The sequence below is a fragment of the Leopardus geoffroyi genome, chromosome A1, assembly GCF_018350155.1.
Source record: "Leopardus geoffroyi isolate Oge1 chromosome A1, O.geoffroyi_Oge1_pat1.0, whole genome shotgun sequence".
NCBI classification, from domain to species: domain Eukaryota; kingdom Metazoa; phylum Chordata; class Mammalia; order Carnivora; family Felidae; genus Leopardus; species Leopardus geoffroyi.
Window position 1 is genome coordinate 508,953 of NC_059326.1, and position 13,009 is coordinate 521,961.

At 38.7% G+C, this 13,009-nt stretch overlaps 1 protein-coding gene across 9 annotated transcripts in view; it reads right to left on the bottom strand.

Annotated features, from left to right (window-relative positions):
• Window positions 1-13,009, bottom strand: part of CENPJ (centromere protein J) — a 56,765-nt gene that overhangs the window by 6,812 nt on the left and 36,944 nt on the right. For all 9 annotated transcript variants that reach the window (XM_045443774.1, XM_045443790.1, XM_045443795.1 and 6 more), the window contains 3 exons: window positions 9,984-10,068; window positions 1,443-1,507; window positions 827-946 (listed from right to left, as the gene is read on the bottom strand). In XM_045443774.1, coding sequence (XP_045299730.1) covers window positions 827-946; window positions 1,443-1,507; window positions 9,984-10,068 — 270 coding nt within the window. The remainder of the gene's footprint in view (window positions 1-826; window positions 947-1,442; window positions 1,508-9,983; window positions 10,069-13,009) is intronic.

Here is a 13,009-nt window from a genome sequence, read left to right on the forward strand (position 1 = left end):
ATCCATGGGTTCATGGTTTTTCATGACTACTGCCCAGAACCTGTATTTCAATTAGAGATTGCAAAGTGATGATTCTCAAGTTTTCTCATTCCTTTTCCATTTATTAGCTAGAATTCTTCTTAAAAAAAAAAAAACACCTTTTCCTGTACCAACTCTGCTTTAGTATAACAAATTATTGGTGGGAAAGTCTAACTACTCCCTTTGACTACTGTTATTTTGTCCTTTCTCACTCCTCAAGACTAGCAGGGAATTTTGGCTTTATCATTTCAATTAAAATGGGTCAAATTAAGGTATTCAGAAAAGTAAATTTTCTATAAACCTGAGGAAAAACTACCTCATTCCCTCCCTGCTAACAAACCCTGTTTATGTCCCCCTTCCCTTTTCATTCTTACTTCTAGCTGGAACACTAAGCCAGGCGATTTCCTGCTCAAAACCTTTCCTAAGCACAAGAATAAAACTGTGCAGCTAGCGATGGACAGAAAGGCTGCAGGAAGGATAAGGCCTAGAACAGAGGCTTTTAAAAAGTACCAAAGATTACAAAGGCTTTTTAGCTATGTTTAGAGAAAGAACAGAGTTTAAACAAAGAACTGTATTCCCTCCTTTGCTGTATCCCTAAACTAGAAAGGGCAACTAAATGCCTGTGTGTGTCTAGCATTTTTAGGAGTCCAAAGACTCAAGCTAAGGTCACACCCCAAGGAACTAAAGTTCGTAAGGTCCCTCAGTGGTCTTGAAGATCAATTATTTTAGAATCTTAAGTGTTCCAACTCTACTTTAACCTATACTTATTTCTTATAATATTCATTATTTAAAAAAAAAAAAGTTTAACCTTTCCATCAGGATGACTGATTTCTCCCTGGATTTCTTCTTTTTCCTCTTTTTTGTCATCCTTTTTATATTCAGGATCTGAAAGGTCCACTGATTCAGGGGGCTCCCTGGGTGAGGCAGTCTGTAAGGACAAAAGGCTCTCTTTCATCTGTCATAAAGGACGTGTAATAACATTTCAAGCAGCTAAAATTTACATTTATTTCCAAATGCCAGATTCTCCTATTATAGGATTTGACAGCTAGCATTTGGTGTTTATAAAAAACATTTATATACAGGGCGCCTGGGTGGCTTAGTCGGTTAAGCGTCTGACTTCGGCTCAGGTCATGATCTCACAGTTCTTGGGTTCAAGCCCCACATCGGGCTCTGTGCTGACAGCTTAGAGCCTGAAGCCTGCTTCAAATTCTATGCCTCCCTCTCTTTCTGCTCCTCCCCCACTCATGCTCTGTCTCTCTCTCCTTCAAAAATAAATAAAAACATTAAAAAATAAAAAATAAAGAAAACATTTACAATGTTAGGTAAAAAACCTTTATAAATGGTTTAGAAACTTAAGTCAGTTAACTAAGCAGTTTCAAGCCCGAGTGATCTATGTTTAAATATATAAAAATATAGAGATTTACTTGTCCCTTATCCAAATTGCCTAAGTCACGAGGAGGCACAGTCTTGGATCTTCGAGATGGATTACCTGTTAGAATATAATTGTCGGAGTTAGTTTTCATATTTAATTGAGAGTTTTAAATTTACTTAATATTATGGTCAAATATTTCCTTAGTTCATATACTTTTGTGAACTACTATCCTTTACCCATTAGCTAAGGAAGTCTTAATATTTTTCTTTACTAATTCATAGGAGTTCATTATAGAACTTCAAATATTTATTCAGGCACTTAAGTCCAGTGTGACCCAAGAAAGACAAGGACAATATCCATCTTCTGAGAATTTACAATCTGGAGGAACAGACAGGTGCTCAACTAACCTAACAGATGAATCCAAAGGTATTTTGGAGCTAATCACAAGGACTTTAGTTAGAGGTTAGATGTAGGGTAGATATAATAGAGGCATCCAAGAATACATCTCGAATTTTGCTTGACAAAATAACTGGGTATTAAAATCCAGACCGAATTGCTGTGGTTTAAACTGTTGAGGTTATGACCAGCACACCAATCATATACTATATTAGTAATACATACGTTATAGAATAAGTGTATACACATATACACACACTCACCAACAACAAATTAAGGTGAATTTTAAAAAATATACTGACATTCTAATATTTTTTTTCTATGATGCCCAAGGGGAGGGTGGGTGCTGGGCATTGAGGAGGGCACCTGTTGGGATGAGCACTGGGTGTTGTATGGAAAACAATGTGACAATAAATTTCATATTAAAAAAAACCAAAAAAACCATGCCCAAAATTTGCAAGTTTGTTTCAAGTACGTGCCACTGGATGCTACACAGAGAGCACACTAAGGAACAGAAGCAGAGTCCATTCAGGCAGTTGGCGGGCATCTGAGAAGGCTTGTGCAGTACCCAGGGAGACAGAAATGTTCTGACTGCACTGTGTTAAATCACTGATAGGTTCCAAGGAGCTGGGTTTCATATGGTTCAACCTAATTAATCAATTCAGAAACTATCAACATCAGAAGGACTAGAGATCCCTGGGAGTGCATTTTGGCTTGGGCAAACGGGTAGATGGTAGATGGTTCTGGGGACGAGAGGAATGCTCTGTTTTGATGTGATAAACGAAGAACAATTGCCTGCACCTTACTTACATGTGCAAAGTAAGCTCTGTTGGACCTCACTCCTGAATGTTTTAACCATCCTCCATAGAAAAGACTAATATCCCCATTTTAGAGGTAAGGAAAACGAGGCTGAGGTTAAATAACGTACCAAAGTTGTCAGCTAATAAAGCAAACCAGGATGCAATCCTGGGAAGCTTAATTCTTCTCTCAAGCTGTTCATGAGCAGGAACTGGAAGCCTCTAAGCAGAGACCCACTGAGAGGACCAGGACACATGAGCAGGACACGGAGCTCTGACTCCCGAGTCTGTGTTCACTACTTTGAGTATAAACATACCTTATAAAATTACGTATCTTATCAAAGTTGGGACAGATTAAATTATTTAATAAACGGTGCTGGAATAGCTAGATATAGACAATATAGGAGGATAGGTTTATGACCGCAAGATAGGGAAGACTTAAGAGGCACCACCCGTAAAGTAAAAAAACTGAAATTCAACAACATTAAGTAAGAATCTTGGGAATTGTGGGTAACTGTAAGGTACCATCAACCATCATGGCAGTATAAGTCATTCCTTTTTTCCTTCCCTTTTTAAACAATTAGACATCTATAACCAAATGAAAGTACCTCAGCACCTCATACCAAGGGATCTGGGAGCTTTCCTGCCCACCTGGGCATCCAAAAATAGGACCTCAGTAAGGGATGCATGCATATCCAAGGGAGTTAGTGAACCTGCCCCGTCCCCATTCACCATGACTGGAAAAGAAACCCGGAGAGCACAAACCTTGGTGGATACCCACGGACAAAAGAGAATTTGCAGACGTCTAGTCCACCCCGAGGGGAGATTCCAACATGCCACTGGAACAGGACAACGATGAGTTTGGATGCAGAGAGGGAGGAACTTGCCAGAGCTGCTCCCCTCCCCAGGGAGACGCAGCACGCTAAGTTGTTTGGCAGTGGCAGTAACAACCTCTCCAAAGGAAGTGATAGCAAAGCAAAAGCAACAAGTGACTGCCCAGCTAGGCCAGTTACATGGGTTGTGGCTAAAGAAACCTCTGTCTCCAACAGCACCCAGATCTCTGAGGAGAGACCCCCATGACTTGGAGAAGGAAAGAGAAAGGGAAGGAAGCATACTAGAATATCAAAGGTCATTACAGGAATGTTGTTCCTGCTGTCTGCTTCAGCACTTCAACATGAAGTCCACCCACAAGCCTCTGGTAGTACCCCACTTGAGGATCTTCCCTCAGGCCCACAGGCACCCCCAAAGCCCAAGTGCTAAACCCACACCTCTCCTAACTCTGCTGCCAGCTCCTTATGTGCCCTCCCAACTACAACCAAAGAGCAAGATTCAGTAAACAGGGAGCATGCTCAGAAAATAGGCCACAGTTGGTGAGCAGGGGAATAACTACAAATTTGGGCCATTTTACCACCTTCTGGAATACAGAAGAATGGTTTCTAACAGCTAGACTGGTGAACTATAAAAACCAAAGAAATCATAAAAACTAAGAAGGTATCTGCTATTTCAAATGGGAAAGCAGAAGTCCATAGCTACAAACAGTATAAAAAATTAAGGAAACATGGCATCACAAAAAGAAACTAATAGGTCTCTAGCAACAAAACTCAAAGGCATGAAATACCGCATCTGATAAAGAATTCAAAATTGCTCTTGTGAAGAAATTCAACAAGTTACAAGAAAACTCAAAGACAATTCCATGATGTCATGGAATAAAATTAATGAACAGGAGTTCTTTACAAAACAGACTGAAATTATAAACAAAAACCAAACAAATTCTGGACCTGAAGAATTCAACAAATGAGATGAAGATGCAATAGAAAGCATCTGTAGCAGAGCAGAACACATGGAAGAGAAAATAAGTGACTTGGAGGACAGGAATATAGAAATAACAACAGAAGAGGCATAGGAACTAAGATTAAGAAAGAGTGAGGAAAGCCAACAAGAGCTATGAGATTCCACCAGAGAGCCAAATATTGGAAGAATTGGGGTTCCACAAGAAGAGAAGGGACAGAGAGTTTATTTAAAGAAATCATAGCTGAGGAGCGCCTGGGTGGCTCAGTTGTTTAAGCATCCAATCTTGGCTCAGGTCATGATCTCATTGTTTGTGAGTTCAAGCCCCACATCAGGCTCTGTACTGACAGATCAGAGCCTGGAGCCTGCTTCAGATTCTGAGTCTCCCTGTCTCTGTGGCCCTCCCCCACTTGTGCTTGCTCGCTCTCTCTCTCTCTCTCAGAAATAATAAATGAATAAACTTTAAAAAATAAAATACAGAAATAATAGCTGAGAACCTGTCAAACATGGGCAAGGACTTGAACAAACAAGTCCATGAAACTAATAGGACACCCTATTACCTTAATGCAAGACCTTCTCCAAGATACATTATAATGAAACTGTCAAAAATTAATCACAAAGAAGAATCTTAAAGGCAGCCAGGAGAAGAAAAAAAAAAAAAAAAAAAAAGGTAACATACAAACACCCCCCCCCCCAAAAAAAAAAAAAACCCAAGACAAACCAATTGAGGCTACCAATGGATTTCTCAGCAGAAACTCTACAGGCCTGGAGACAGTGGAATGACATATTCAAAGTGATGAAAGATAAAAATTGCCAGCCAAGAATATTATATCCAGGAAAATTATCCTTCAGATATGAAGGAGAAATAAAGGCTTTCTCAGATAGACAAAAGCAGAGGGAGTTTAATCACCTGCTGTGCAAGAAATGCTGAAAACAACTCTTCAAGCTGAAACAAAAAGATGCTAATCAGCATCATGAAAACATGTAAAAGCAAACAACACAATGGTAAAGATGAAAAATTATAATCAGGGGCGCCTGGGTGGCTCAGTCAGTTGAGCGTCCAACTTCGGCTCAGGTCATGATCTCACAGTTCGTGGGTTCGAGCCCTACGTCGGGCTCTGTGCTGACAGCTCAGAGCCTGGATTCCTGCTTCCGATTCTGTGCCTCCCTCTCTCCCTCTGCCCCTCCCCTGCTCATGCTCTGTCTCTCTGCCTCTCAAAAATAAAGAAACGTAATAAAAAAAATTAAAAAAAAAAAAAAGAAAGAAAAATTTATAATCAAATACAGAAAACTCCAAATCTACAATAAGATGGTATATTAACCACTTAACTATAGTATAAAGGTTAAAGGAAAAGAACATTAAATAACTATCACTCAGTGGTGAAAAGCTAAAAGTTTTTCTTTGGAGATTAGGAAAAAGACAAAGATGCCTACTTTTACCACTTTTATTCAACATAAAATTGGAAGTCCTAGCCACAGCCATTAGGCAAGAAAAATAAAAAGCATCCAAATTTATCCAATTTGAATTAGAAGCAAAAGTTTCACTATTTGCAGATGACGTACTAAATATAGAAAACCCTAAAGACTCAACCAAAAAATCTATTAGAACTAATAAGTGTTGTTGTAAAGTTACAGGATACAAAAATTAAAAAAGAAACCAGCTGAATTTCTATGCACTAATAACAAGCTATCAGAAAGAGAAATTTAAGAAAACAATTCCATGTTACATCAACAAGAATAAAATATCTAGGAATAAATTTATCCAAGGAGGTGAAAGACCTATAGTCTGAAAACTGTAAGACTGATAAAAGAAATTGAAGATGACACAAATAAATGGAAAGATACATTATACTTCCGGGAAGAATTAAAATGTTCACACTACCCAAAGCAATCTACAGATTCAGTGCAATCCCCATCAAAATACCAAAGACATTTTTCACAAAACAAAGAATGCTAAAATTTGTATAGAACCACAAAAGACCCCAAATAGCCAAAGCAATCCTAAGAAAAAAGAACAAAGCTGGAGGCATCACAATTGCTGGTTTCAAACTATACTGCTAAACTAGAGTAATTAAAACAGTATGGTACTGGCATAAAAAAGGACACACAGACCCATGGAATAGAACAGAAAGCCCAGAATTAAACCCTCACATATACAATCAGTTAATATTCAACAAAGGAGCCAAGAACACTCAACGAGGAAAGATAGTCTCTTCAACCAATGATGTGAAAACCGAACACATGCAGAAAAGTAAAATTGGATCTCTTTTTAGACCACTCATAAAATTAATTTGAAATGGATTAAAGACTTAAACATAAAACCTGATACCATAAAACTTCTAGAGGAGAACATGGAAGTAATCCCTTGACATTGGTCTTGGCAATGATTTCTTGGATATGACACCATAAGCACAAGCAACAAAAGCAAAAATCAACAAATCAAAAATCAAAAGCTTCTGCACAACAAAAGAAACAATTGACAAAATGAAAAGGCAACACACAGAATGGGAGAAAACTTTTGCAGAGTTAATATCCAAAATACAGAAAAACTCATATAACTCAATAACAAAATAATGTAACTGAAAAATGGGCAAAGGAATTAAATAAGCATTTTTCCAAAGAAGACATACAAATGACCAACAGTACATGAAAAGATGTTCAACTTCACTAATCATCTAGGAACTGCAAATCCGAACCACAAGATATCACTTCACACTTGCCAGAAAAGCTATCATCAAGAAGACAAGAGGTAACAAGTATTAGCAAGGATGTGGAGAAAAGGAAATCCTTATGCACTGTTGGTGGGCATATAAACTGGTTCATCCACTATGGAAGTTCCTCAAAAAAATAAAAATAGATCTACCATATGATCCAGCAATGCCACTTCTGAGTACATACTCAAAGGAAATAAAAACAGGATATTGAAGCCTATGTTTACTGCAGCATTACTCACAATAGCCAAGATATGGAAACAACCTAAGTGCCCCTCAATGTATGAATAAAGATGTGATATAGATACACAACAGAATATTATTTTGCCATGAGAAGGAAAGATATACTGCTATTTGCAGTAACATGGATGGACCTTGGGGACATTATGCTAAGTGAGGTAAGTCAGACAGAGACAGACAAATATTGTATGATATCACTTACAAGTGGAATCTAAAGAAGCCAAACTTGTAAAACGAGTGAAACCATGGTTACCAGGGAGGGGGAGTTTGGTGGATAGGGGAGATGTTGTTTAAAGGTACAAACTTGCAACAAGTAGTAAATAAGTCCTAGAACAGTATAGTGAATATAGGTAATATTGTATTATAATGAACAATTTGGCTAAGAAACTAGATCTTAAACTCTTCAACCATTAAAAAGATATAATAACTAGGTGTGCCTGGGTGGCTCAGTCGGTTAAGCGTCCAACTTCGGCTCAGGTCATGATTTCATGGTTGGTGGGTTCGAGCCCCACATCAGGCTCTTTGCTGACAGCTCAGGGCCTAGAGCCTGCTATGGATTCTGTGTCTCCCTCTCTCTCTGCCCCTCCCCTGCTCACACTCTCTCATAAATAAATGAACGTTAAAAAACTTTTTTTAAAGATATAATTATGTGATATGATAGAGGTATTAATTATCACTACACTGGCAATCATAATATATAAATACATATATCAACATTATTATATACCTTAAATTTATACAATGTTGTATGTCAAATGCATTTTCAATTAAAAAAAGGAAAAGAGTTTTGGTTCACCAAAAGATATCATAAAGAGTAAAAAGGCAGGCCACAGACTGGAAGAAGATATTTGCAATGTGTGTAACTCTTAAATGATTACAACGGAGGGAGGGGAAATCCCCCCACAAACCAATAACGAAAAAGACAACACCACAGAATGAGTAAAAGACCTGATCAATTTTTCTCATAGAGGGAATCTAAATAGGTAATAAACATAGGCAATGGTATTTAACATATTTAGTAATCCCAGTAATGCAAATCAAAACTATGATGAGATAGTTTTCATCCATACCAGACTGGCAAAAATCGAAGTCTGACAATACCAAGTATCAACAAGGTGTGGAGCAGTGCAAGCACTTACATTACTTTGCTGGTTAGGCAGTAAAATCATTTTGGAAAATGTCTTGGCAAAATCTATGAGTGTTAAAGATATTCTTACTGATTACCCAGTAATTGCACTATGTGCCCTAGAGAAATGAATGTAACCAGAGACGTTTACGAATGTTCACAGCATCATTGTTTAACATCCCAAACTTAAAAAAAATTTAACCATCAACAGGTTAATTGTAATATATTCATAAGCATTCAAACTGCCTTGCAGGAAAATTAGCGAACTAGAGTTGCAGATCAACATGACTCTCAAAAACAATGTACGATAAAAGACAACAGAATACATACAGTATAACTATTCAGAAAGTTCAAAAAGCATTTTTGTAGGACTGCACTTATAAGAGTAGAAACTACACAGATAGGGAATGTAATATGATCATGGAGGTGAGAGCTCTGGGGTGCTGTTACTCTCTTTATCTTGCTGGTATTTATCCAAGTATTTCCTTTACAACCATCAAGCTGCATATGTTATATGCACTTTTATAAATTCAATTCATGAAAATAATTTCTAAAAATTCCTGGTAAATTAAAAATCTAGTTGTGAAAACAAAAGTTAATGAGAGAAAATATATATTTGTGACCTAAGGATTGAGAAGGATTTCTTAAAGTCATAAAAAAAGATGGATAAATTCCATATTAAAAGGAAAAACATGTATATAAAAAACACAAACCGAAAGCTAAACCCAGACTGGGAAAAGATCGTGGCAGTGTTCGTAACTGAGAAAGGATTGGCACGCAGAATAACTTCAATAAAGAGAAGCCACTCCCTAAAAAGTTTTAAATGGGCAAAAGAAATGAACAGGCAATAAGCAAAAGAGGAAACCCAAATGCCCATTAAATATACAAAAAGATGCTCACATGACCTTACCAGGAATCAGAGAAATGCATATTAAAATTACACTAACCCACCATTTCATGCCCATCTGACTGGCCACAGTCTTAAAGTCCGACCAGGTCAAGGGTTGGTAGGCACAAAAAGCATACTCTGCTGACAGCAAAAAAACTGGCAAAGCCACTTTGCAGAGCCAAGGGAAAATCTCCTCCAGTAGCACAAACCTGGTATGACCCAGCATCCTACTCTTGATATGTATCCTGGAGAAACTCACATGACAGATATTTTCTTCAGCCTTATTCATTCTATTGACAAACTGGGGGAAAACATGAAGTCCATCAACAGGAAAACTCAATTGTGCAAATATACATGGAATCTGTATAGCTATTAAAATCAACAAACTAGAGTTTTATATGTATTAATGTGGGTATCAAAATATTGAGAGAAAAAAGCAAATTGTAGAGGGATACACAGAAACAATACTATATTGATTTATGAATGAAAAACAAGCAAAGGAATGTTGTCAGGGTGGAAGTAAGTTCGGGAGAATACATAGGGGCTTCAATGATATTTTACAATGTCTTACTTCTTATATTAGGTGTAAATTCTCTATTCTTTAAATTCCTAGTATATTTTGTAAAAATATCATGCAACTTCTTACCTTGTGTCGGCAAATGGTTTTTCTTGTATTTTTCTACCTGGGTTCCTGAAGAAATCTGACTCTTTTGTAATCGAACTGATGAATTCTATAGTATGAGATAATTTTGAATATAAAATTAGTGCTTGTCTACATATTAGTACAATGAATGAAACTAAAACTCAGCTTGCAAGGAGAATGGCTTAAGTTTGTTTATGTTGTTTCCATTTATCATCACTACAGGTCAGAGTGAACAAGCTATTATTTATGAATGTACTATACACACACACACAGACACACACACCACCTTTGGAAAAACAGATGGCCCTGAACAACGCTGTGGGGGTTAGGGGCACTGATCCCCAAAGCAGTTGAAAATCCATGTACTACTCTGGACTACCTCAAAATGTGACTACTAATAGCCTACTGTTGACGAGAAGCCTTACTAACAGTATAAACAGATTAGCACATATTTTTATGTCATATGTATTATACACCATATTCTTTTTTTTTTTTAAGTAGGCACCACACCCAGTGTGGAGCCCAGTGCAGGGCTTGAACTTAACCCTGAGATTAAGAGTCAGACGCTTAACTGAGTGAGCCACCCATGTGCCCTATGTATTGTATTCTTACAATAAAGTTAGCTAGAGAAAAGAAAACGTTATTAAGAAAGTCATACACTCAGGGGCACCTGAGTGGCTCAGTCGGTTGAGCCTTCGACTTCGGCTCAGGTAATGATCTCCTGGTTCATGAGTTGAAGCCCCACGACAGGCTCGCAGGTGTCAATGCAGTTGTCCCCCTCTCTCTCTGTCCCACCCCTGCTTGCACTCTCTCAAAAATACATAAAATGTTTAAAATAAATAAAATTTTTTTATTATTTTTTTTTAATTATTTTTTTTTCAACGTTTATTTATTTTTGGGACAGAGAGACAGAGCATGAACGGGGGAGGGGCAGAGAGAGAGGGAGACACAGAATCGGAAACAGGCTCCAGGCTCTGAGCCATCAGCCCAGAGCCTGACGCGGGGCTCGAACTCACGGATCGCGAGATCGTGACCTGGCTGAAGTCGGACGCTTAACCGACTGCGCCACCCAGGCGCCCCAAAACTTTTTTTAAATTTAAAAAATGAAAAAAAATTGTACGGAAGAGAAAATATATTTACAGTGCTGTACCGTATTTATTGAAAAATTGTGTGCAAGTGGACCCACACAGCTCAAACCCATGTTGCTCAAGGGTCAACTATATATTCATTCTTCAAGCGAGGGCATAACAGACAACATAAAATGAAAGTCTTCTGTAACTGTTGCCAGATTAGCCAGAGAAGAGGGCAGTTAGTTACTCCTCAACATCAGCAAAACCCCCTTATCTCTACCTCTCCTGTGAACACTTCCCAACCATCTTGCTCCACTTTGAGCCCTAGCTCCTTACTAAGACGGCTCACCACTGCCTCCTTCTAGGGATGGAAATTTCTCACCCTCAGAATTTACACCCCTAGGTTTAGAGGCAGGGTACAGGTAGGTCTTCCTTGCTCCCCATCACTGATTCCAACCAAATCTCTCTCCTGCCTAAGCACCCCTGTCCTAGTTCTGTGTCTCATGTCCCCAACTCACCCAACACGTACTCACCTTGCCAGGAGATAACTCCACTGCCTTAGCTTCAGTTTCCCAACCTACTCTATCCTCCCTCAGCCATGGACACCAATGGACAAACTCTACAACTGGTCATTATCAATATGTGCAATTACCAGTAACTGCAAACATCTCATTTTCAAAGCCTTTGAATCCAGAATGTGGGAAATTCTACAAAATAATTAGCCTGGTCTACTGAAAAAGCCAATGCCATTTAATAAAATGCTATAGTATTCAGGGGTAAGATGCCATGATTTCTGCAATTAGCTTCACATGGTACAGCAAAACACATACACACAAGTGGTTAAATATTAACAGTGATTGAATCTAGGTGACTCTTCAGGTGGTCATCCTATTGTTCTTTCAAATGTCTCTATTTGGGGAAGCTGTTATAATAAAAGGTTTGGGGAGGTGGGAGAACCCCACTTTCTTCAGACTGCTATATCTAGCTCATTCCTCTAACACCCTAACTCCACCAACTGTACAGGGTCCTACAATTCATTAATCCATGTAGATTTTCTATGTCCCTCAAAACCTTATGGTCTTATGCAGCTTAAACCAAGTTTCACCGCAGTGACTCTGGTTGCATATACTGTTGCCTCCATGCCCTCACTCACTTTGTGGTATTCACCTGGATGACCACACCTCTTCTAAAATATAACTCTCCACCACCTTACAACCAAAATGCTGAACAAAAAAATAATGCAAACAACTCTCACCTGAAATATATGATCTCTAACCTACATAGGCTCCCAAAGCAGTCCAGGAAGCAGACTACACTTCCCTAGTTCCTTTGCCTTTCACTCTCCTTCTCTCATCTCCCCAAACCTCCTACATCTTCACTCTCACCTGACGACCAAGCTTTCACTTCACTGACAATACTAACATTAGGAGGGAGCTTCCTACCAACAGGTACCACACACTGAGCCTGGGTTCCACACCTTCAACCTTCTGCTACCAGGCACATGCTGTCCATGCTCCTGGCCAAGGCCAGACCCTCCCTTCATTCCCTAAATCCCCCCTTCTCTCATTTATGAACATTGCTCCAACAATTTCTTCCCACCTTCTCCTGCATCGGCATTCTCCTCTTTACTGAATCAATTCTGTCAATACAGAAACACTTGTTAATTTTCCCATTAAAACAAACAAAACAAAAACAAAAACAAAACCACCTTTCCTACAGCCACTACCCTTTCTCTTTCCATTCACTGCAAAATCTCTCCAGAAAGTTCTTATTCTCTGTCTGAAACTTCTCATTCTCTCTTATCTAGTCAGGCTTTTACTTTCAACACATTCCTACGTGGTAAATCCAATGACCAATTTTCAGCCCTCATCTAACTTAGCAGCAACCTTTGACATCGCTGGCCACTCTCTCCTCTGGGAAGTACCTTCTTTACTTGGCTCTCAGGGCACCACACTGGCT